This window comes from Rutilus rutilus (assembly GCF_951802725.1).
Source record: "Rutilus rutilus genome assembly, chromosome: 6".
NCBI classification, from domain to species: Eukaryota; Metazoa; Chordata; class Actinopteri; order Cypriniformes; family Leuciscidae; genus Rutilus; species Rutilus rutilus.
The window spans coordinates 18,966,103-18,991,686 of NC_140214.1; the positions used below are offsets into that span (position 1 = coordinate 18,966,103).

The 25,584-nt window shown below is 37.4% G+C and overlaps 1 protein-coding gene across 2 annotated transcripts in view; it reads right to left on the bottom strand.

Annotated features, from left to right (window-relative positions):
• Nucleotides 1-20,712, bottom strand: part of atp6v1h (ATPase H+ transporting V1 subunit H) — a 48,362-nt gene extending 27,650 nt beyond the window's left edge. Inside the window, exons 1-7 of one of the 2 annotated variants that reach the window (XM_084412182.1) lie at nucleotides 20,643-20,712; nucleotides 19,937-20,070; nucleotides 14,983-15,082; nucleotides 14,613-14,702; nucleotides 11,252-11,365; nucleotides 9,651-9,755; nucleotides 378-431 (exon numbers count right to left, since the gene is read on the bottom strand). In XM_084412182.1, coding sequence (XP_084268308.1) covers nucleotides 378-431; nucleotides 9,651-9,755; nucleotides 11,252-11,365; nucleotides 14,613-14,702; nucleotides 14,983-15,082; nucleotides 19,937-20,040 — 567 coding nt within the window. In that variant the 5' untranslated portion in view covers nucleotides 20,041-20,070; nucleotides 20,643-20,712. The remainder of the gene's footprint in view (nucleotides 1-377; nucleotides 432-9,650; nucleotides 9,756-11,251; nucleotides 11,366-14,612; nucleotides 14,703-14,982; nucleotides 15,083-19,936; nucleotides 20,071-20,642) is intronic. The other variant, XM_084412183.1, reaches the window with a different exon arrangement.
• Between the last annotated feature and the right edge of the window lie 4,872 nt (nucleotides 20,713-25,584).

The window sequence follows — 25,584 nt, forward strand, 5'->3', positions numbered from 1 at the left end:
CCTTTCAAACTATCAATTCTAGTGGTGTCTCAGAAAAAAAAAAAAAGAAGAAGAAGAAGAAAAAAAAAATAAAAGCAGCTGAAATATTGGAATTGTGACCACTGGCAAGAGAGGAAAGAAGAAAAGAAGAGAGGAATCTTTGTAAAAAAAAAAAAAACCTTATGGATGGACAGACAAAAAAGGTGTGTTAAAGAAGTGCAGCTGTAGGAAAAAGTGAAAAGATTCATAGTGGATATGAGTGGAGAAAAAAGCAGTAGACAAGAAACAGCATGTGCTGTTCTCGAAAAAGCGAGGGGTGAAGATCCCAGCCTCTGAAAGGGAATGGAGGCTCGTTCACACAGCTGCACATCCACCTCCTTCACCCATGACATACTCACTTCAGTGGGGGAGATGGTCCCTGTTCCAGGTTCAGCACCTGTACCATGTAGTTTCTACCAAAAAAAAAGATAGAAAAAAAAATCTGTGATTTTGGGCCTCTTGTTGGAGAGCTTGAACTTGAGCGGTTATGCTCGGACAATGATGGCAGGAATATAGATGACTCCTGCGTGAGTGAAAAGGCTTGTTCGTGACAGGTAATCGTCTAAAATTCTGTGGAAGAGCGGCCCTAAATTCATTTCGATCTCAGCAGCACTGCAAAATGAAATGCTTAAGCCTGTTACAAGAGCCAAGTCACAATTTGGGTGAAAAGACTTACAACAGGCATCTAAAATGAAAACCAAGACAAGACATAATTTACCTGGTATATAGTCATTTTTGGCTTAGAATCGACAACATCCCTGATTCATTGAAACCGTTTATTCACAGCTTTCGCAGCTTAGCTACAATGAACCAAATTTATGGAGTGCACTGTGAATGCTAATAAACATGAAGTGCTTTGAGAGGGTCTTATATTTATGATTTTCCACATTCATTAACTCAGGCTAAAATATGAAACCGCATGCAAAACGCAACGTCCTATTACCGTAAGGTGATTTGTAGGGGAACTTAATATGAAAGCTGGACTTTATCACTTGATATATAAGTAGATACATTCACTAAAAGCCAACATTTACTATATGAATACAAAACAACTTGTATGACTGACTGACTTTACAACTAATACCTTGAACAAAGTATCTGTAATGCATTAAACAATAGTTCATTCATTTTAAAAGGCATTTCATTCTATCATACTATTCATTCACTATTAATATATTTAATAAGAACATTAAAAAAATACTTTATACAGATTTTTTTTTCAAATTCATACAAATCGTAACAGTCATGTTTTCATTCATTATTTTCACTGGCATCAAACCAAGCCATCTAATGCAGTACGTTATGTCAAGGATATACACTCTCCTGAGGTGTTACCACTGTGCTGTTCAATTGAGCTCAAAGCCATTAAATTGTTTTTCTAATAAAAAGCAATTGAAAAAAAAAAAAACATATTGAAAGTGCCAGTAGGAAAAAAGAGATATGTTTTCAGTGATTAAACCAAAAGCATAGCTTTAATTTCTTTAATTTAAAAAAATTAAATAATAATAATTATAAATAGACTTCTTTTTATTAAAACAGAAATTACATCTGTAATTTAAAGGGTGTACCCTACCGTTCAAAAGTTTGGGGTCAGTGACAGTAAAGAATTTTACATTGTTACAAAAAGGTTCTATTTAAAATAAATGCTGTTCAGTTGAACTTTCTATTCATCAAAGAATCCTTAAAAAAATTATCACGGTTTCCACAAAAATATTAAGCAGCACAACTGTTTTTGCCATTGATGTTTCTTGAGCATCAAATCAGCATATTATAATGATTTCTGAAGGATCACGAGACACTGAAGACTGGTTAAATGGTGGTGAAAATTCAGCTTTGCCGTCACAGGAATAAATTACATTTTAAAATATACTAAAACAGAAAACAGTTCTTTTAAATCTTAACAAAATGATTGTAATATTTACTATAGTTTTGCTTAAATAAATGCAGCCTTGGTGAGCGATATATACTTTCAAATCATTAAAAAAAATATTTAGTACATCAGGCAGTGTATACCAGTAGTGGGGACACATTTGTTTCCTTTTTTTTCTTTTTTTTACTGGAAAACATATCAATTTTAGCTATGATGGTGGAAATCAAATCCGCCATGGCAAGAAGAGGTGGGGACATGTCCCACCCACACCCACTGTAAATTATGCCTACAAGTGAAAATGAGATTCTGACATATTGATGCAGACTTCAAATCTTTAATGCAATCAAAACACTTGTCCTGTTACTGGTACTGCGTGAATGGAGGGTCATCTTAAAACATGTGCATACAAATCACATCTTTACTGCACTTATATGTAAATGGATTCCAGTTCAGGCTTGTGAAACAACACAAAAACATGTTTGAAGGTTATCTAAAAACAAATAAGAACACACTCAAATCCAAACAACAAACACATACTCTTACTGCTTACTAACTAGGTGCAACATTACGTTTCCAAAAAGAAGCAATTTTTCTGTCCACACAGAATGCTCTCTAAACACACTAAACTGTTACGTGACACAATCACAGCCACTCAGAAGATATTTGATGTTTAATGTACAGTTGTGAGTTGTGACAAAACATCCTGCCAAACTGGTTAGGACAAAACTCAGATATACACGGAAAAAGGGGTGGGCGAGATGACCAAAATCTTATATCACGATTAGGAACGTGCGCAACGACTAATTTCATTAACGTTCAGTGTTTCCCCTATACATTTTTCCAGCAGCGGTGCTGTTACGTGCCGGAGGTTGTTACCAAACCGCTCGCGGGGGGTCCGGGGGGCGGGGGCATGCACCCCCGGAAGATTTTTTTTATTTTTATAACCCCTTAAAACATGACTTCTGGCAAGTTTTGTGGATAGAAATGGACATTTTGAGACATACAAATTTGACACACCATCAACAGAAGGCCTGATTATTGCAGCCCGTACCTGGTCACAAACAGGATTAGGACAGGATTATTCATGGTTTTCTTTTGTGTTAATTTTCAGCTGTAAGGTAGAAATTGATAGTGGAAAAATGAAACTCTTTCCTCCCTCACCTGCACTACTGATCTTTTTTTCTGTAACACACTTTAGCACTTAGATACATCATCATGTAACCACTTTCATATATTTTATCCTGTAGACATTTTGAACATTAAAATCCAAATGAAACTTTTCATTAGTTTAAAAGGTGACTAGCTTGCATAGCCTATTTTACTTCACTAACCTCCAGGGACGTGCAAAGAGTTCATCAGGGGCAGGGGCTCAAATGTAAGAAAGTGGCAATATGTAAAAAAATATATAGGCTTGTCGTTTAAACGGAAATTTTTCAACTGACTAGTCGATTAGTCTAACCCCCCAGGAAACAGTCTGTGTATGCGATCCATTTCAAATAGACTACTTAATCTATGAACAGTCATCCCATACTGAATGGCACTAAAAATAGGTCAGACACATGCTATGTTGCCTTGCATTATGATCATTGTATATTAAACTGAAGTGTTCTCTTAAAGGAATAGTTCAGCCAAAAATTTTAATTTTGGTCATCATTTACAACATTTTGAAGAATGTTGGTAACCAGACAGTTGACGGTAGCCATTGACTTCCATAGTAGTAAAAAAAAAAAAAAAAAAAAATTTCCTATGGAAGTCAATAGTCTGGTTTCCAACATTCTTCAAAATATCTTCTTTTGTATTCAACAGAGGAAAGAAACTCATACAGGTTTGGAACAACATGAGGTTGAGTAATTGATGACAGAATTTTCATTTTTGGGTGAACTATCCCTTTAAACATTGTTAGCCATATTTATTTAAATCAACTGAATGATTAGGTTTCAACAGGACCAAGAAGTTTGAAACTAATAGCCTATTATGAACGTATTTCCTCAAATAAAAGTTAGTCCACACAAGTCAGCACATTAAGGTATTGTTGTTCATTACCACGGTAACCGTCAATGTCAATTCAAAACAAAATGAACCGTCAATTCTCGTGTAGGAAAAGTATCTGTGCACATGACGGGTGGCAAAATCACAAGAAAAGCTTGACGTGTACTGACAACTATCACATTATATAAGCATATTGCAACTGATCAAGTAAATGTCATTCATAATGTTTCTCCTTTAACCTGACATAAAATTGTATACCGTATTTCATACCTATAGTAGTATAACAAGCCTATAAGCAAGCTTAATTGTTATATACTAGTTTGACAAGACAAGAAAATGGAAAAGTTGTAGGCTGTCAAAATATTTCCTCATATTTATCTGAACCCACTGCGAGTGCCACAAAGAAAACAAACGCATGCAAAATCTGATGTAAAATGATTTTTTTTTTTTTTTGCTCCAGATATACACTTTTCTAAATAATACATTAATTTTAAAAAGTAACATTAATGTGACTGTAATTTAAACATTGCCTTTGTCAAAATACAAAGCAAAAATTGTAAAAAAATTAAACGACTTGTATTTCCTAGTCGACTAGCAGCAGAAGTACCGTTTAATCAACTAGTCAAATAGTCTCGCATAACACTAATCATCATATGGGTCATTTTAGTTTGCGATAACGATATGAATCACGATATAGTTATATTTGCTTTTAAAAAGGTTTTTGTTATATCAAAATGTTTGATACCTTTTAAATTTAATAATTCTTGTCACCAATTTTAATATGACAAACAACTAATACTAGCCTAACATAAGTTTAAAAAAGAGATAAAGTAAGAACTACAATAGAACAAAGACACAAATAAAATAGACCTACCTGAAAACCTTCAAGCACTAGAAATAAGAAATATTCAAGAGCAGAGTGACTTTTTCTTTTATTGTCTGATAAACATTAATGACAGATAGCAGCAGTTATATTAGGCAGCTGTCACTTAAAGGTCCCGTTCTATGTGATCCCATGTTTCAAACTTTAGTTAGTGTGTAATGTTGTTGTTAGAGTATAAATAATATCTGTAAAATTATAAAGCTCAAAGTTCAATGCCAAGCGAGATATTTTATTTAACAGAAGTTGACTACAAAAAACGGCTGGATTGGACTACACCCCTCTACATCCTGCTTTAGTGATGTCACTAGAACCGTAACCTCCGCCCACAGGAACACAGGCGTATTGATGGCGAAATGTCAACAGACGTGGTTGATGTTTATCTATAATCGGATACCTCAAAAGTTTAATTCGAAGTTGTTAGTTTGCTCTGTCCATTTCACCACGGACTGTTTTTCTAACCTGGAATAATATCAAGCAGACTTCTCTCAGCGTTTCATACTGACGAAGGTGACTATTTCAACTATATTCCAGCAAGCGGTAAGTAGTGATTTAATATGGAAGTAGCGATCACTCTTCACATCGTTCGTTTCTCTTAGTAGGATGAAAATAATCTTACTTAAACTGTGATTAATATACAGAAAGTGATCAAAGAACAATCCCTTTCCAATCGCCCAAGCTATCAATCACACAGCGCGAGTTTATCTGGACACTTGCCAAAACTCGTTATGAAATCAATGACGCTGTTACACTGCACAACGAAGCTCTTACTGTATTTATCATGTTTGCATTGGTGAAATCATTAGTGAGTGCAGAAACTGCGTTGCAATGATAAGATCTTTCACGCGATCAACAGGCTGTCATCTGCTCAATGCTCATAACTGCAACCTTTTATGTGATTGAAATAGATCTAAATACTTAAAAAACTTCTCACGATTCGTTAATCCAGATAGCTGTAATAGTAAAAACGTATAATAGCTGTAATAGTAAAAGTTTTCCAGATAGTTCCACATTTAATGCCAGATATTTCATATGCAAGCATGTCAGCCAATCACAGCAGAGGGCGTTTACACTGAAGTCTCACAGCAGACACGCCCCTTCAAACAGAGTGTTCAAACCAGGGAATGAAATCAGGCTAGGAAATATGCCTTTTATTTCTAAATTATAACAATTTTTGATCTAAAAAACATACTAACATTATAAGGGCACCCCTGGAAACATTATTAAATAATAAAAATAATCCATGGAATGGGACCTTTAAAACAGCTGTGTTTGAAAAACAGCTGAAAAACACACGTGTTTTCTTTCTCAACCATTTACGTTTCTCAGACTGCGCATTTAGCGAAATGAGTTCTCTTTCACTGCCATTGTGCTTCAATGGTTTAAAATCAATTGTTTTTAAACTGCAATGCTTAAAAAATGTATGCAAATGATAAGCTTTCATGACGGTAACATCACTTGAACGTAACCGCAAAAGAGATGATAGTCCAAAATCTACTGGTTGACAAATTTCTACCAGTTAATTATATCTACCGGTACATGGAAAAGAGCTGTTATCTCTTGATAATTTATAACATCCCTCCTGGTAGACTGACAGCCTTGGCATGACACATATCAAGCATATCTACACTAAAAACGTATAGTGGGGCATAGAACAAAAAAAAAGTGTCAGAAACATAAATACAAGATGTTGTTTCACCAATTCTCTCAAGCAAGTAACACAAACAAAACCTCTAGAATACTATGCTGAACCGGCACATCAGAGGTTTTCTTTTCTTTTTTTTTAAAGCAAAGAAGTTGGTACCACCACAAGTAAGGTCAACCCCTGTATCCCATTTGAGGGTGTTAGATGACTCCAGGTAAGGCACTTAGCACCACTACGCACTTGAGTGAATGTCTTAATCTGTATCTGTGGCTGGCCTGCTGCAGCAGAGCTCACAGCTCAGCTCATTCTGAGTCAGGAGGATCCAAGTTCAAATCGTGCTCTACGCACTTCTCGGTTCATTCTTCTTGTTGTGCCCTTTATATAAAGCACTCTGCTGCATAGTGCCCTGGCACGGCTGTCTCTGCAGATCTCGACCTCCAACTGTGTACATGCAGGATACGAGGAGTGACACAGTACATACAAATTCACTCGTTCCTGTGCAAGTGCTGCTTGACAAATGGGTGGGCACCAAAATTCTGAGACCATTAGTGAAAATGCTTGTATTTTGCAATCAGTTTATTATATTATATTATATACTGTAAATACACAATTATATTTGTTAAAAAAAATATTATATAATGAAACATTTTCAGAATTTTCTTTAATCAGACTGACTGCCTATTTTTTCTTTACCAATTCTCCAATGATTTTTCCAGGCATGTTGTGACTTCTAGATAAGTATTTTTTTTATATAATGTAAAAAAACTATTCGCCAATGACTCATTCAGACAAATTTGTGAACCAGTTAAAACAATTCAGTGAAAACGACTCACTACATGCTCAAATGCTCACAAACTGGACATCACTATGTCTTGAAAGCAAGTTTACTCTAAACAAAATCAATAACTAGATGATTAAATACTTTAAAGCAAAACATTATTATTATTAGTGCTGGCAATCGATAAAAAATTTAATTAAAAAACTACCGGTAATTAAAAGTGATTAATCACACCTAACATCAAAGTTTTTAATATATTTTGATATTGTAATACTTTCACACTGAATAGCCAAAATAATGTAGAAACAACATGAAGACAGTTACTCATTTAAGACTGTGCTTACGAGAATACTCAACAAAAAATTATTTTGTGCTTTTTCAGTTCAAGTGCGAAAGAGAACTCAAAGCGGCGCTGTCTGAAGTGGCTTTCTGTGCGCACGTTTCGTGTGTTTGTTCACAGAGAGCCGCTTCACATACAGCACACCAGTACAGATTTTAGTTCTTTTTTTGCATCTTATCGCTCTTGAATGATTTAATAGCACTTAAATGAATGATGGATAACAGAAAAAAAAATGCGTTAACACATACATTTTGACAGCCATAATTATTAGGCTATATTAGAATATTAATATATCATATCATGTCTGTCTGTCTGTCTGTGTGTGTGTCTGTTATTCGCATATCTCTCGAACCATTAGTCCGATGGATTTCAAATTTGACAGTTGTCTTGCTACGGGCATGAGTAAGTGCAGTGCCAAGTTTGACGTTGTTTGGATTAGAAATGCAAAAGATATTGTTAAATATATAGCACACATTGGCTTTTGCCGCTCTAGCCGCTGGCCACTCCCCCTCTCACACTGCACACTGAGTGAGCACAGCTGGCCACCCCCTCTCACACTGTACACTGAGTGAGCACAGCGCAGGACCAGAGACAGAGAGGGTCGAAGAAAGCAGCGGAGCTTAAACAGCATTTTCTCAGAGTTCACTGTGTAGCCTGCTCTCTGAATTGTCGCGCTTAGCCTATTCATTTGTGGATGTTAACTGAATCTGTAAGTCAGCTACACTGTTTACTTCTGAATATTATCTTTTATTCTGGTGCGCTTAACGTTATCGCTACTATGTAATAGTAGCCTATGCTATTCACCAACTAAACATACCCTATTCAATGCGTTCAGTCTCTTTCACAGCCATGATTTGTAGTAGCCTATTCACAAACTGTTTGCTCAAGTGTAGCCTGGTCTCAGTGCTAAGTTATTACTGTGTCATGCGCGCTGAAGTTAGCCTGTAACTATGTGATGTTGAATATGCTATGTTAAATAGCTGCCCTGCGTATTCAACAGGATAGCTCATGTAGGCTATGCAGGCTTAAACGAGGTTAACTCTCCTCTTACCGATCGTGATGGCAAATCCCCATCTTTCCAGAGTAAGCCATCCTTACTTTTCATAATTGAAACAACCAAGTTAACTGTTTATGTGTTCTCCTTTGTTGTGCTTAACATTGTTTTATCGGTCGTTAACTGGATAGTAGTCAAGTCAAACATAGCCTGATCTCAATGCTAAAACTGGCTATTATGCTCTTATTAACTGATTTTGCACGGGCACTGGACTAGTAATACTAATTATGCAAATATTCATGACTTTATCAGGCCTAGAAAAGACGATTTTAAAAGTCCTTGATATTTCCAGGTTTTACATTCAACCCAGTTTAATAACAAATCTATAGTGCTCAATCCAATATTTCTTAATTTATTTGACGTTTTAGAAGTTTCTCTTTATTTTCAGGTATAAATTAGATTTTGAATCCCAAATTTTCAATGCGGTCTCAGACTTTTGGCCTTGATACAACAGAAATATTTAATTTGTAAATGTAACTGATAAACTGACAACTGACACAAACAGCCTTCTTCCTTTCTTTTTAAAACCTAACAAAAAACTTAAAAGTGGCCAGTGCTTTGACACATCACAAATTCTTTTATGTCTCTGCTTGCCTTTCACACTCCAGTGAAAGGAAGAAGACTGAAAACAAGAAAGCGATGGCATCTTTTGAAGTTTCATTGTATAGGAAAATTTACATCATAAGGCACGAGGCAACAGTGGTAATGCACAAAGATCCAGATACAGTAGATTATATTCAGTGACTGACAGTAGAAGCAGATGTTTTAGATAAGGTAGGGTAAGATAAAAGGTAAGATAAAAATAGAGAGCTGTCTGTGTAGCAAGAGCGTCCTCATTTGAAAATAAGAACCTTTTTAAAAAATAAATCAATGAAATATCTTCAAATGTTATGTAAAAAAAAAATCTTAAAATGAAAATTCTCTTGTGTATCCCTTTTGTGTTCCAATGAAGAAAGAAAGTCATACAGGTCTGGAATGACACGAGGGTGAGGAAATTATGACATAATTGTAAAACCTTAAACTGGTTGGAGAGAGAAGGTCTGCTGAATTTAGAATGGAATCTATTTGTTTTTTACCTGAGAGCTGAGCTGGGTCTTAATCCAGTTGAAGTAGTAGTTCAGGTCACTGCCCTCCATCAGGTCACGTCCCCAGGCAGCCAGCTTGGCTATGATCCTCGCAGCCTGGGGGGGGTGAAGAGAAATGTCGCATCACTACTTGGAAAAATGTATTTCTGTTAAACGTGGCTTTCATACAGATGCTTGAACATAAGAATATAAAAAAATTCCTTGTTGGGGCTGTGGACTAGTGGTTAGCACACTTGTTTGGGCACAATGAGGAGTGGTCATGAAAAAACAAATAGAGTTTGAATAGAGCTTATAACATTTCCCAATCCTGCTCTCGTTCTCTCTCCCCATAATTTCCTGTCCTCTCTCTGCATTATGCATTAAGGACAATTAACAGCTCTAATTGTGATAAGTAATGGCGACTGTTGCTCTGTCTAGATCTGTCTGAAACGTTTAACCTGAAATTAAACATCCTAAATTAACATTTCAGCCAAATGAATATGCAGCTGCTGCAGAATATGCTCAAATTATTGGACAGATGAAGTGATTCACTGAGGGCTCTTTCGCTCCCTACATCTGTGTGTGCACCATGGTAATGAATGCATTCAGAGCCATTCTGATGTTTCCAGAAGACATGACATTTACTCTGCTTGCCATATAAAAGGGGAACTTCAGAGTGTTTCATTAAGAGCTGAGGTGAGGATGGCAAGGGGAATCAATACCATCCTTACGCAGTTCAGCACCCTGCGACCGCCGTCTGCCTGAAGGGTAATTAAACTGTGACGACTTCATGCTGTTCTGCGTGTGAAGTATGTATCCTTAAAATGAGAGTATCCTGGGAAATTGTTTTGCTTTGGAGTGAATGTTCAAAACTAAGCATGGAAATGTCTTTGATGAATTATTGATGGACCCATTCTACCTATGGGCTCTCAAACAAAACATTATGTAATAAGCAGAATACTGTGTGGCAGACCTTGGAAAACACCTGAAATTGGTAATAACTGGTGATTCTTCATTGGTCGATCTGTTTAGTAAGTATAGAGAAAAGGGAGGAAAAGCTGACTTCAGTTCAGTAATTGCTTGGAAAAAAAATGTTTCCAAGGGAAAACCATTGTGTAACAATGGTCCACATTCTACAGTGACTTTGTTATGCAAATGCAACTGAACCATCAGTAAACACCACCTACACATTCCTGAAATGAATTGTGAAATTTAAGCTTTTGTGGTAGTAGTACAAATTACTTTTCTTTTACAGAAGAAAATATAAGGTCAAAGCAGGTCAAAGGAGCTTCTTAAAAGACATTAAATTAATTTCACTGCAATGACAAATAATTTAATTAATATTGCTGCTGTTGTTTTTTTGTTTGTTTTTTAACCGTATTTGTAATAAAGCACTTTCTTCAGTAAAAAAGTTGACTAAATTCTTAAATACTCTACCTAGAGCAGCTGTTTAAAGTTTGGGGTATGAAAATGTGAAATATTTCTTTCAACAAGAAAAACAAATGCTACTGACCTCAAACTTTTAAACAGTAGTGTATATTATATATATATATATATATATATATATATATATATATATATATTTATGTATTTATTGTCTGATAGCAACTTACCATGTGAACAGTAAAGAGGTCTTGACGGTTCAGCATTGGAAGGAAATATGACCAGGCTGTATTCTTAGTCTTCTTGGCATAATCAAAGAAGATATTCACCCTCTGATGATTTTCCTGCATGGTAGAGCAAAAGACCCATTATTGCAACAAATTAATTAGAAAAGGTGAGTGATTATAGAAAAATGATCCCAGACACATCTTCTAATATAGAAGTTGCACAAATGTACATTAAGTGATGGTACAAAAGATAAGTGATGACACAACAGTGCATTTCATCAGTTGTGCTTTCCTGCTTGAGTGTTTTTTTTTTTTTTTTTTTTACTTTTATATGAATAAATAAAAATAGATAAAAAAAGAAAGAAAAAACAGTCAAATTATTTTAGGTAATTGATTATTTTCCATTGTTTACCTCCATTTCACTGGTATTACAGCATGAGCTATGCATGGTAGCACTGTTGTGTCCTTGACAAATAATGTAAAATATGCTTGACAAAACAGCACATGCAGGGTGAGACAGACTGTTCATTTCTTCCATTTCCCCAGACACATTTATAAAATGAATTGATATTTAAAATGGAAAAATTTGCCTTTTTATCATGGTTTTAAAACTAAAGTATAACCACTTTGCATATGAATAGAAGATGTCATCATCCGAGGCATAGGCTAAATGAGTTGTGAGATGACAAGTCAATGTATGAATACAGAAACACTAGATGCTGCAGTACACAGAACCACAGGCTCCATATGCAACTGAAAGTGGGTTTTATGAAGGCCATCTATCAGCACAAACTTAACAGATAATATTCACAAAATATACAGGGAATAAGCAAAGCTAAAGGAGGATTGACTGAATGACATTATAATTCAAAATCAGCTCAAGGACTTGACATTTTTGCAAGACCAAGGCTGTGAAGAGACAAAAAGCAAATGTCATAGAAATATTCATGCAATTGTCTGCATTTCTCATTTCAATACACTCTACACCTTTTAACTGAAATAATACAGGGTCAATTTATGTGTTATAAATGAACACTCCAAAGCTTTTAAAAATCCCCCTGTAGTCAATAATGTTATCCCTTAAAACTCATCTTTGATCACCAAGATGACATATTTAAAGGTTTTTCCCGTGAAAAAAAAAAATGTCTTCATGCTTTAAAAAAGCTTGTATATAACTCTACACACTTGCTTCATTTAGTATACGTGGATCCTATGAATATGCCCTGCCTCCACTCACTCAAACGAGCTCAGAGATCCACACGGCCAACTTACTGAGGTAAACCTGCACAATCGTATTGCTCTTTACAACGTCACACACATACTGTTAAAGATTAGCCTTTTGCTTGACTATTATCAAACAGCTAATAATGTGTTGCTAATGTTAAAATATTCAGGGATAACCTGGCTTCTCTTGAGACTTCCCTGCATCAGAGTGGTAATAGTTAATGATATGCTATAGCCCGCAGGCGCGTTGAAGTAATTGGTCACAAGGTAGTTTGTGATGTCAGAAACACCAGCGATTTAGATTTGCAGCTGCCATTAGATCGCTGCAGTTTTAAAGAGAAAATACTCGGCAATGGTGCTGACTTATGAATGTTTATCTTAAAGCATATTAAAAACACCACATAGACATACAGTGAGGAAAATAAGTATTTGAACACCCTGCTATTTTGCAAGTTCTCCCACTTGGAAATCATGGAGGGGTCTGAAATTGTCATCGTAGGTGCATGTCCACTGTGAGTGACATAATAAAAAATAAAAAAATCCAGAAATCACAATATATGATTTTTTTAACTATTTATTTGTATGATATAGCTGCAAATAAGTATTTGAACACCTGTCTATCAGCTAGAATTCTGACCCTCAAAGACCTGTTAGTCTGCCTTTAAAATGTCCACCTCCACTCCATTTATTATCCTAAATTAGATGCACCTGTTTGAGGTCGTTAGCTGCATAAAGTCACCTGTCCACCCCATACAATCAGTAAGAATCCAACTACTAACATGGCCAAGACCAAAGAGCTGTCCAAAGACACTAGAGACAAAATTGTACACCTCCACGAGGCTGGAAAGAGCTACGGGGAAATTGCCAAGCAGCTTGGTGAAAAAAGGTCCACTGTTGGAGCAATCATTAGAAAATGGAAGAAGCTAAACATGACTGTCAATCTCCGTCGGACTGGGGCTCCATGCAAGATCTCACCTCGTGGGGTCTCAATGATCCTAAGAAAGGTGAGAAATCAGCCCAGAACTACACGGGAGGAGCTGGTCAATGACCTGAAAAGAGCTGGGACCACCGTTTCCAAGGTTACTGTTGGTAATACACTAAGACGTCATGGTTTGAAATCATGCATGGCACGGAAGGTTCCCCTGCTTAAACCAGCACATGTCAAGGCCCGTCTTAAGTTTGCCAATGACCATTTGGATGATCCAGAGGAGTCATGGGAGAAAGTCATGTGGTCAGATGAGACCAAAATAGAACTTTTTGGTCATAATTCCACTAAACGTGTTTGAAGGAAGAAGAATGATGAGTACCATCCCAAGAACACCATCCCTACTGTGAAGCATGGGGGTGGTAGCATCATGCTTTGGGGGTGTTTTTCTGCACATGGGACAGGGCGACTGCACTGTATTAAGGAGAGGATGACTGGGGCCATGTATTGCGAGATTTTGGGGAACAACCTCCTTCCCTCAGTTAGAGCATTGAAGATGGGTCGAGGCTGGGTCTTCCAACATGACAATGACCCGAAGCACACAGCCAGGATAACCAAGGAGTGGCTCTGTAAGAAGCATATCAAGGTTCTGGCGTGGCCTAGCCAGTCTCCAGACCTAAACCCAATAGAGAATCTTTGGAGGGAGCTCAAACTCCGTGTTTCTCAGCGACAGCCCAGAAACTTGACTGATCTAGAGAAGATCTGTGTGGAGGAGTGGGCCAAAATCCCTCCTGCAGTGTGTGCAAACCTGGTGAAAAACTACAGGAAACGTTTGACCTCTGTAATTGCAAACAAAGGCTACTGTACCAAATATTAACATTGATTTTCTCAGGTGTTCAAATACTTATTTGCAGCTGTATCATACAAATAAATAGTTAAAAAATCATACATTGTGATTTCTGGATTTTTTTTTTTTTTATTATGTCTCTCACAGTGGACATGCACCTACGATGACAATTTCAGACCCCTCCATGATTTCTAAGTGGGAGACCTTGCAAAATAGCAGGGTGTTCAAATACTTATTTTCCTCACTGTATAAACAACATTAAAAAAACCTTGATTTTCACCACAGGGGGACTTTAAGTCTGACGGGCTATGAGAAAACAGACATTAGATTTGAACTTTTTACATCTCTGAAATGGTGCATGTTTTTACCTGCAACGTGTCATCAATCAGGGTCAGGATGTACTGAACTGTTTGCTCCTTAGAAATATGAGCCATAAGGTTGAGGAAGGTCTTTGCACACTACAAGAAAATATGTTAGAAGAAAAAGTTACATCTATAGAATTGCATAGAAATACAACAACATGTGAGCCTATGTGAGTCTAGTCATTTTCACAAAGCTTTAATTTATTTAAAAATGGTGTCTAAGGTCTGTGTTCTCAAAACTAACCAAAAATAAAAATACAAGCAATGATCTAAAGCTCTGTCGTTCTATTATGCAAAATGAATGTGGTACATTTCTTCTTTCAAGCTAAACAGGTGTGATGGGCAAAATAAAATCCAGGAAAAATGAGATATGAACCTGATGTCCTTCTTTTGTCAGAATTGCTTGCTTGTCTTCAGACATGGCAACCTCAAACTTCTTGATAAACTCACAGTCCTCGGCTGAGATCATTTGGCCCCTGAAAAGCATGAAACTCACCAATGACTAAAAGGAGGTAAGCTCAACAAAAGGCAATCTAACAAAATGCATCAATTATTCACAATCGTTCAGCATATTTCGCTCTCACCTGCTTTTTACATTGTTTTAACCTATCCAATAGACAGATTAAAACACTATATTCATTCTCAAGAGCCCACAAAAGTACACCATGTTTCTCTCATTTGTGGAGAGTTTGTAGGACTTAATAATAAGGGTGGGCTGATGGTCGGTGCTCATTGATAAAACTGTCACTTGTCCTATTGATCATGTACATGTCATTATGTATTTAATATATTTTAGTACAATTTCTGGCTATTACAAATTAAAAATATTCTCTTCTAATAAGATCCAATATAAGAACTGTAACTGTTTCCTCTATGTTGCTAAAACACATTTTGTTGAGCTCTGCCTTGTTCCTTCAAAAACTACATGAAGCAATAATATAAGAAAACCATGAAACTCTCTGAACTGTAAAAAATTCAAACAACCAAGTATACTTGTGCAATTGCCTTTCTATAGACATATTATCATAATATCATGTTATGTCTGAGTTTGAGTGAACTTGGTAGTTGGTATGGTTTTTCATTGTTAGATTAATTTGATTTGCCTATTTCTCGTTTTCTCTCTTTGTTAACGTTTGTATATAGAGAGCTTGATTTAAGTTATTCCTTTGATCCAATCTCGTCAGTGTTTAGTGGTTGTTCTTTTGATTTGTGTAATTATTCTGGAACTTCTGAGTTTTTGATATTTTGAGTTTGTGTTTAATAAAACAACTGCTGCGATTAGGTCCTTCTATTTTTTTCTTTGCTGCATCCTTGCTGTGACAGAAGATCGGAACTGACTCTCACAGGGGGATCCTTCCCTTGAGGAACACACACAGGACTTTTTAGATCTGGTCCATCTCGTCCATTACGACGACAACAGCCTGTGTGTGTTTTTCAAAGTCACACCTACCCGAGGACGGTCTTCGAGGGACATTTAAAGAGTTTGTGGATTGGGTGCTTTTTCAGTGTGGATCCCCCTTCGCCATTATTATTATTACCGCCAGCGCCGCAGTCTACCCAAGGCACGTTGCCCAGCACCAAGTCTGTTTCGTTGCCAATGTTCCGACCCAGCCTCCCACTCCCTCTTCCTCTGCCTATACCATTCCGTTCTTTGGCTCTGTCTCTGCTGGCTCCCTTCAGCCCTTCAGCTCCTTCTTCGCTGGCTCCACCTAGCAGCTCGGATATGCCTTGGGGTTTCAGATCCCCTGCTTCGCACTGGTGTGTTGATCCCCTAGCTCCATCTCTGGACCCAGGATTCCACCTCATTCTGTCAACCCATCAGCTCCATGCTCCCTCGGCTCCACCATGGTCCGTCATCCCTCAGGCTTCGCCGGGCTGCCTCGTCCCTCCAGCTCCGCCTTGGTCAGTCATCAGCCTGGTTGGGCCATGCACCTTGTCCCTCCACCGGGCTCTTCTTTCCTTCCGGCTCCATCATTGTCCTCGCTACCTACCTCGGTCTGCTGAGCCCCGTGTCTCCACCTCGGCCCTGCGAGCCTGCGGTTTCGCCTTGGACCTCCAGTTCATTGTGTTGCCCTGGGTCTTCTTCTCCTCGACTCTGCATGGGTCATCATCATGCTCGGTTTCACCTCAATTGGTGGGGCTCCTGGCTACACCCTGGCTCCTCCCTCTTTCAGTTCTGCCGTGGGCCTGTATCCTAGTGGCTCTGTTGAGGGTGTATCCTAGTGGCTGCGTCCAAAAACTGATAAATGCTGCCTTCGGAGGATGCATTCCAAGGTCGGAAGGCATCAAGGCATGTCCAAATGCAATGTTTGTTTCACTTCCTGTCTCCTGAGATACCTTCATCTGTTAGATCTTTGAAGGCAGCACCTGTCTCCTGCCGTCATCTCCTCCCTGGCTCCTCCCTCCTCCTGGATGTTCCCTTTTACCAGTACATCATCTTCCTCCAAAGCCCCATCCCGTGCTATTCTGTGGCATGTTTAAGGTGCATGTTCGCGCCTTTTTTGGGGGGGGGATGTCTGAGTTTGAGTGGACTTGTAGTTGGTTTTTCATTGTCTCCTGTTTTCCCTTTCCATTTCCTTCGTTTGCATTAGTTTCCATGGTTTTTCATAGTTAGATTATTTTGATCCACCGGTTTCTCGTTTCCTACCACTATATCCTGCTTTTTGCTGCTACCTAGCTGTGACACATACTTCATTTATCATATTTAATTATACTTCATTAACTGAATTTTGAATGTCCTCACATTTCTGTAACTATTCAGTTGGCTGGTTTATAGCAGAATAAAATAACAACCATAATACAACACAAAAATATAACACTACCATTCAAGTGTTTAGGGTCAGTAAGAGTTTGTTAAAGTCCCTGTAAAGGCAATTCTAAAAAAAAGTCTAAACACATTAGAAATGTTAGAAATGTATTGCTAAAACATATTACAAAGACTGTGAACTGTGAAGTACTGAATTGTGGAGTTAGACCGTTTAACAGTTTTTCACCATTGCTGTGTTCCGGATTTTTTGGGCGGGGCTAAAACGGGGGCTCGATGACGCACTGGAGCCCCTGAGCTCCTGGACACACCCCTACTTGATGACGCATCGGAGCCCCTGACGCTGCCCCTCCCCTAACAATATAGCACATTCATTCACATCAGTTTGCCGATCGCGAGTTACTGTCAGTACTATTAGTTACTACAGCCTACAGTTTGCTAGCTAGCTATGCCTTTGTCACGGAAATGCGTACTACCTGGATGCAATCACGTACAAAACAGATCGGTGTCCTTATTTAAATTTCCGAAAAACGATCACATCAAGAAGAGGTGGATTAATTTTGTGAAGAGCCACCTTGATGGAGAGCTTAGGATCACCGCCAAAATCCGCCTCTGTAGTGATAATTTTACACAGGATAGTTTTATAAACTTTCGTCGGAGACGACTGGGATTCACTGATAATCCGCTGTTACTGGTGAATGGGGCCGAACCGATTATCTCCCGCCTCGGCCTTCATCCTCCCGTCGCGCCGACAACTGGTGCCATCGTCGGCAGTGCGTGCCCACCAATGAGTGTAAGTTGCCTTGTGTGCTTATGTTATAATTATAGTAGGTAGTCCAGGTTCGAACATGTATGTATTTGTAAAACCTAGGAGCATCCATTCCGGCTGTAGCGGTGACAGTTGAGTGTGGCGACGGCAGCTTTCCCGCGAGTGGGCGTGGTTTCAGCGCAGCCAGCGGACACGCCCCCAGCGTTTGAGAGCAGAGACTACTGCTCATTTTTTCAAGATTTTGATAGCTTATTTTATGTACTTGCCGGCTTTTTTTATCATTCAAATTTGGCTGGGTGGCTAATAACACCTTTTTCTGTGGTGTGACAAACTCAGAAAACATACTTAATTTTGACTTTACAGGGACTTAAAAAAAAACTTTTTTGAATGAAGTCTTTTATGCTCAGCAAGGCTGCATTTGTTTGATAAAAAATACAGTAAAACAGTAATATTGTGAAATATTATTACAATTAAAAGGAACACGCCGACTTTTTGGGACTTTAGCTTATTCACCATATCCCCCAGAGTTGGACAAGTCCATACATACCCTTTTCCATCCCTGTGCGTGCTGTAACTCTGTCTGACGCACCCACTGCTAGCCTAGCTTAGCACAAAGACTGGAGGTAAAAGGCTCCAGCTAGAATACTGCTCCCAATAAGTGACAAAATAACGCCAACATTTTCCTATTTACATGTTGTGATTTGTATAGTCACAGCGTGTACAAATAACAAGGTCACATGAGACACACCCATCTTCTAACCGTATACATACTGGGAACTATATTCTCAGAAGGCGAAGCACTGCTACTTCTGCAGAGTGAATTACTCCAACTCTGAGCGAACTCTCTGCTCCTCACCACATCTCAGGTGCTGCGAGCAAATCACTCCAACCAAGCAGAAGTGCTTCGTCTTCTGAGAATATATTTCTCAGATGTGTGTGAGAATACACACACACAACCTTGATTAACTGTCACATGACAATGACAATGACACAGTCACAGTTTCCTTAAAGGATCTAGACCTTGTTCCTGTTTTAGAGAAGTATTACACTAAAGACAATTTTAGCAAACATGCAAAGCCCATTTTATTTGTATTGAAGACCAATGAAACCAAGATGTGATCCAAGTTCTGAAGATACACATATATAGATATAAAAACTAGTGAACTAGTGAGCATATTAAGTATCATAGGATTCAAAAGTTTAGATTTGTTAAAACAATCATTCATGAATGAAACAAGTCTGTTTTTACTTTACTGGGGACTCCATAAAGAAGGTTTAAAGTCGGCATGAAACGGAAGTTGCAAAAGTATTTTCTTCCCTATTACGACATATATTCAAGTAAAACGGACTCTAGAACAAGAAAAAATGTAGGGTGGAAGTTGATTTTGTCCATCGGGAATTAATTGGATCGTAGTGGTTTGCTATTGCTGTGATCTAATGTGAGTGACAGGTTGTCCCACCCTCGTGCCAGTAAACATATCAGAGAAGAGAAGAGATGTCATTGCAAGTGGGAGGGAGAAGTTATTTTGATTAAAGAAGGCAAGGGCACATGAATGTTATAAAAAGTAATGATGTGCACGGTTTTAATCATTTATAATAAATACTCAAAAAACAAACAAACAAGAACTGTCAAATTTGGTTTGTATAATGGTGACTTTAAGCATCATAATACTTTTACAACAGCTCAGTCTCTTGTGGCAGTATTCTATGAGGACAAAAAAATCTTTCAGATTTCAGAATTAATTGTCTAGGAGAGAAATATAGAAGCAGAAGTGATGTTCATGTAACGTTACTCACTGCAGGTAGGACTGCCAGTTGACCTTGTTTGCTCGGACCTCTGCGGCCTTGGCTGCAATGATGTTGGTAGGAACGGCAGCATCCACTGCCCCTCGGATATCCATCTTGAGCTCTTAGATATTAGGACCTAAAAACTGAAAACAATATCAAATCGTGATATGCTAGCCCTGGAAAGGCCACCATGAAAAATACTGCAGCATCTGTACTCGTTCCAGATAGCTCCGCTCGAAAGGAGGGTAGAAACATAGATAACACGGTAAAAATATGTTGAATAAATATTACATGAGATTACTGCTCAAAAGGGACTGTGTGTTGTTCACACACACTATTTAAAACTGAATTAGCATCGTAGTAGGGGTCGTGTAACAGCTAGCTAACGTTAAGTTGAACGGGTAAAAAGGCGAATTACAACTTTAGTTATAATGTAAATGAGATTAACTAAATTTGTAGGAGGTCTGGGCACGTCATTTCGAAATAATATGATCATATTTGTTAACGTTACATGTCTTCAAAACAAAACTACTACTGAATGGACTAAGCCACTGACAACTGCTAATGCAAGAAAACAGCGGGCTGGAAAGGTAACGTTAGCGCCTTGCGTCAATGTTCAATAAGACGTTGCTACACAGTTATCAAGCAATCAATTGTAGAGCCGATAAGCAATATTTCTAGAAGAAATATTAGAAATATATCTGACTTCACGTACCTGCTGCCTTTTGCTGTCAAATTGCTACAAGACGTCACGGGATCAATGTCACGTGATGCTGTCATGTGAGCGGGCCAACGAATTAACCCTTTAAAGAGTCATTTCAGAGGTAAGGATTTTGACTCGCCTCAGTGACTCGAATCATTTGTCTCCAAAGCCGTACGCAAGGTTTTATAAATAGCCTAGGTCCCAAAATTGAGTTTGCTAGCAGGGTTCGGGGGCAACACACTCCCGGAGAATTTTTTTATTTCCCTGATCTATATGTAGCCTACATTTTAAGACGTTTGAAGGACAAAAAAACAGAAGGATATAGCATCATAGTCAATACCTGCTCTTCCTCTCTCATCTCCATCTCCATCTCCATCACCTTCTCTCTTTCCCAGTGGGCATTTGATGTCAATTTGACATCAAATTGATGTCAAAATTACGTCAAGAAATTGGTCAAAAATGAAAATCAAATTGACGTCAAAGTGTTGATGTCAATTTGACGTCAAGATTTGACCTCTGCTGATGTCATTTTGCCAAACAAAAAGGTGAAACGCATGGCCGTACACTTATCACCAGCTTCACTTAAAACTAACCAGATTTACTTTATTTAATTTCCGGTTTAAATAAATATAATATTTAAATAGTTTAAAATATATTAAACATATTTTGATGACACCATGATGGTGGTTAGCGTTTGCTTTAGTTGTGCTCTTGACCCTTGACTTTTTAATATAAAATTTTCTCTGGCTGCTATAACTGTGTGTTTATAAAGCACAATTGTTGTAGTTAAAAAAGCCATGAGATCAGGAGATGTTGGCGGTTTATTGAAGATGATGACAATATCATCATGTTATTGCCTGAATTGCTGATCTTATTCAGTGTCTAATCTTTGGTTTTATAGGACTTGTGATTTTAATGTTGTATTATAATATAAGCCATTTAATCTAACAGCATAAGAATAATGTTTTTTTTAATTAATAAAGTATTTTAAAAACATTTAATGCATTAAACTTAACATTATTACTTAGCTATCAAGAATCAGTGTATGACTCTCAACAATGGTGACAATCAATGAAATGCTTCAGCTGCAGTGCATGCTGGGTACCACCAATCAAAACTCACCCATATCTCCCAGCATGCATTGCAGCTTTAATAAATTATGCAGCTGGAGTTGATCTGATTATCTGGATATTTTGTTTGATTGTCACCATTGTTGAGATTCATACGCTGTTTCTTGATGTCTGTGTGCGTCTAATTAATGCCATAGATGACAGGGTTTTGTGCACTAAATAGTTATTAAAAACCAAGTACATTATTTGATAAACAACACTGCTAGACATGCTGTAGAATCAAATTACTTCTGTCATGAATAAAACCGCTTTTAAACCACAAATCCCATATAATCAAAGCATTAGACACTGAACATGATCAGGGATTCAGGCATTTACATGATGATATCATCAATAAACAGCCAACATCTCCTGATCTCAGTTTCTCATGGCTTTTTTAGCTACAACAATTGTGCTTTATAAACACACAGTTATAGCAGCCAGAGAAAATTTTATATTAAAGAGTCAAGGGTCAAGAGAACAACTAAAGCAAACGCTAACCACCATCATGGTGTCATCAAAATATGTTTAATATATTTTAAACTATTTAAATATTATATTTATTTAAACCGGAAATTAAATAAAGTAAATCTGGTTAGTTTTATGTGAAGCTGGTAATAAGTGTACAGCCATGCGTTTCACCTTTTTGTTTGGCAAAATGACATCAGCAGAGGTCAAACTCTTGACGTCAAATTGACATCAACACTTTGACGTCAATTTGATTTTCATTTTTGACCAATTTCTTGACGTAATTTTGACATCAATTTGATGTCAAATTGACATCAAGGTGCCCGCTGGGTTCTTTTTCTCTCAGTCTCCATATCTGGCCCTACTCTTCCCTTCCAAAAGCTGAGCTTTGATGAATACATTTACATCCGTGTCAGTGAAGAGAGTAAATATGGATCGAATGATATGTTTTATGTATCATTTTAGACAAGTGAATTTACTAAAGGCTACCAGGAAAGCTAGGTAACTAAGTTTATTAAATTAATTCACAATATGTGCCTAGGCCCACCAAATAGGCCTATATTTTATAAATAATAAAATTTTCTAACGTTTAACAATTCTTCAATAATTATTTTACATGTGATTTATTTTGTCATGCATTAGAACTTTATCCTAATATTAATAAGAATATGCTAATTTATGTCTTCAGTAAGTAGTAGGCTAATAATAGGCTTGTTCGACTGCGCAGACCGACCGGCAGCTGACTTGAAGCAGTGCATGCTGGTTAGAAATTCTGTCCGACTTGAGACAGCTCCAATGCTACATCACTGTGACATATGGCATCAAAGTACCGCGAGAGCAGACGACTGACTCAGCCATTACAAAAATGGCTTGAAACCGTTATCTCACATTCAAGAAACATAGACAAAGATGACAGGATTCCGTAACAACTTGACACTTCTGTCTTTTGAAAGAGAACTAACATATAATTTATTATACGTTGCAAACATTTTTGAGTGGAAGGAAAAACACGCTGTTTTCTTGCATGTATCTTTAAATGCAAATGAGCTGCTGCTCCCCAACCCACTTTCCAGAAGAGGGTGGAGCCTACAGCTCATGCCTCGGATACTCTGCCAAAAACTAAAACATCTATCTGGTTTTGATTATCATCTCTAATGTGGTCACGCTCACGTGACTGCAGTTCTACATCATGAAAGTTTATTATCATTAAAGTTTATTATCTGCATAAAGCCATATCAGTCAAAATTTCTGATACATGGTTTCCTGAGCGCACACATCCGAAGCATTCGCACAGAAAGCTGGATGTCAGACGGCGTGAGTATTACATTCTTTTTCATGTCTTATTGCACTTAAAGTGTCAAATACACACAAGGATTATGTCAAACAAAGTTCACATAAACACAGTTGGTTATGTCTGTGAACGTAAACAGCAAGTAAAGAAATCACATGTAGATAAGCACTAAAATGTCAGAAACTGTTCTGCCTTTTATGTTTAAACTGGAGTCGGACAATGATGGAGAGGCTCAAGTAGAAGTGACAACATGTAGAATGCAACAGGACGTTTCTGAATGTTAGTTGATGAATTTATGTTTCTGATGTGTAGTTAATATCTTCAAGTCATTGATTAGCATATTCTTTCATGATAATCCATAAAATCGCTTGTGTGGGAACTGCTGTAAGATGCCTATATGCTATTGCATTTGTATTACGTACTGTATTGCATGTGAAAAGACAGATGCGACGGCTTGAGCAGACTCACAAATGTGCTCTACTACAACAACTCTTCCTCTTCTCAACATGGACTGCATGTTCCCGGGGGCGGGGTTTATGTAAATTTTAGGGTTAGTTATGTCACTAACCCGAGAGGAATGTCGTGTAGTCCCTACCAGCTGTTTGTTGTAGTTCTTAAAAAATTTCTTTATAAGCAAATATCTTCCTTTGCTTTGAACTTTGAGCGTTGTAACTTTTCAGATGTTGTTTATGCTCAAACAGCAACATTACACACTAACTAAAGTTAGAAAAGTGAAATCATAATTAACCACCCCTTTAATACATTTCTAACTTAAATGCTGTTAAATGCTCAGGTGAGGAGATAAACATGGCCTATAGTGTACAGCTCACTTGGGGCGGGGTCTATGCTAATAGGGCAGAGTCGGTCAGCAGTCGTGGGTGGGGCCTAAGCTAGACACTGCTTATAATGTATGGGGATTAAAAAAGAAGAGTGGGCGGATTTGTGCCATTATAATGTTGTTGTGTACACCCACTGCCAACATACATTTATGTACTTCAAACACCATGTAAAAGTGAATTTTGCATAATAGGTCCCCTTTAAGGTATGATGACATAACATAGTTCTATAAATCATTTAATCATTTAATATAGCCTGCATGTGCATTTAATACATCCATGTGTATTTATATCAGTGGTTTCCCACAAAAATCACAAATCTTTTTAAAAAGGGAAAAACACTTGAAACACATTGATATATTAGATTTGATACAGACATAGGTTTGTATCATGTAGTGTGTCATGTCATCATGTACTTCATGTAATGAGATTTCACTCCGTGTGAAACTCCAAAAAGCAGTTCTTCTCTGCTGTGAAACAGAGGTGTACATAACACTTTTTGCACATCTCTTTGGGTGTTCCTGTGCACCCTGGAACCCTTTATCTTCCCTTTTTGTCACATATTATTTGCCAGTGTGAGCTATTGTCCAAGACATCTTTGAAAAACAGAATTTCTGAACATGCAAAATAAAATAAAAACTTCATAAAATCTGCCAAAAGGCTTCTCTACACCTTCATACACACACACACACACACACATATCTTTTTATGTACAGTTCTTGTAATTTTAAATAAGATTACTAAAGCAAATAATCTTCTTGCTTTCTTCACACACCATGTGCTTCTGTGACCATGTGTCAGAAAAGGACGTCCCACCTTCAAATGGTGCTTGATAGTGACTCCCACAGCTTATTGGACTGTTCTTTAATACTTTTTTAACCATTCTAATTGTTTACAATCATTTAAAGAAACATGTATTGAACATAGGGCTTAAGAAAACTGTGCTGTAGAGTGTAATCAAACAATTTAAATAATTTAACTACAATCTCAGCGTTTCAGAATTCCAGAAGGTTTAAGCACTGAATGTTCTTCAGGGATCCCACTATTTTTGTTTTATTTTACTTTATGTATATATATTTGGACTTTCCAGACATTCTTGGTTTTCTGGATAATGATTTTTTTAATTTACGATTTCTACCTGATAAATTAGCTTGTCATTACTATAAAATGTATAGCCTATTCTTTATGAAAATAGATTAATTCACTTGACTTTTAGTTTAATTTACACAATTTGAGTGCATTAAAGTGAA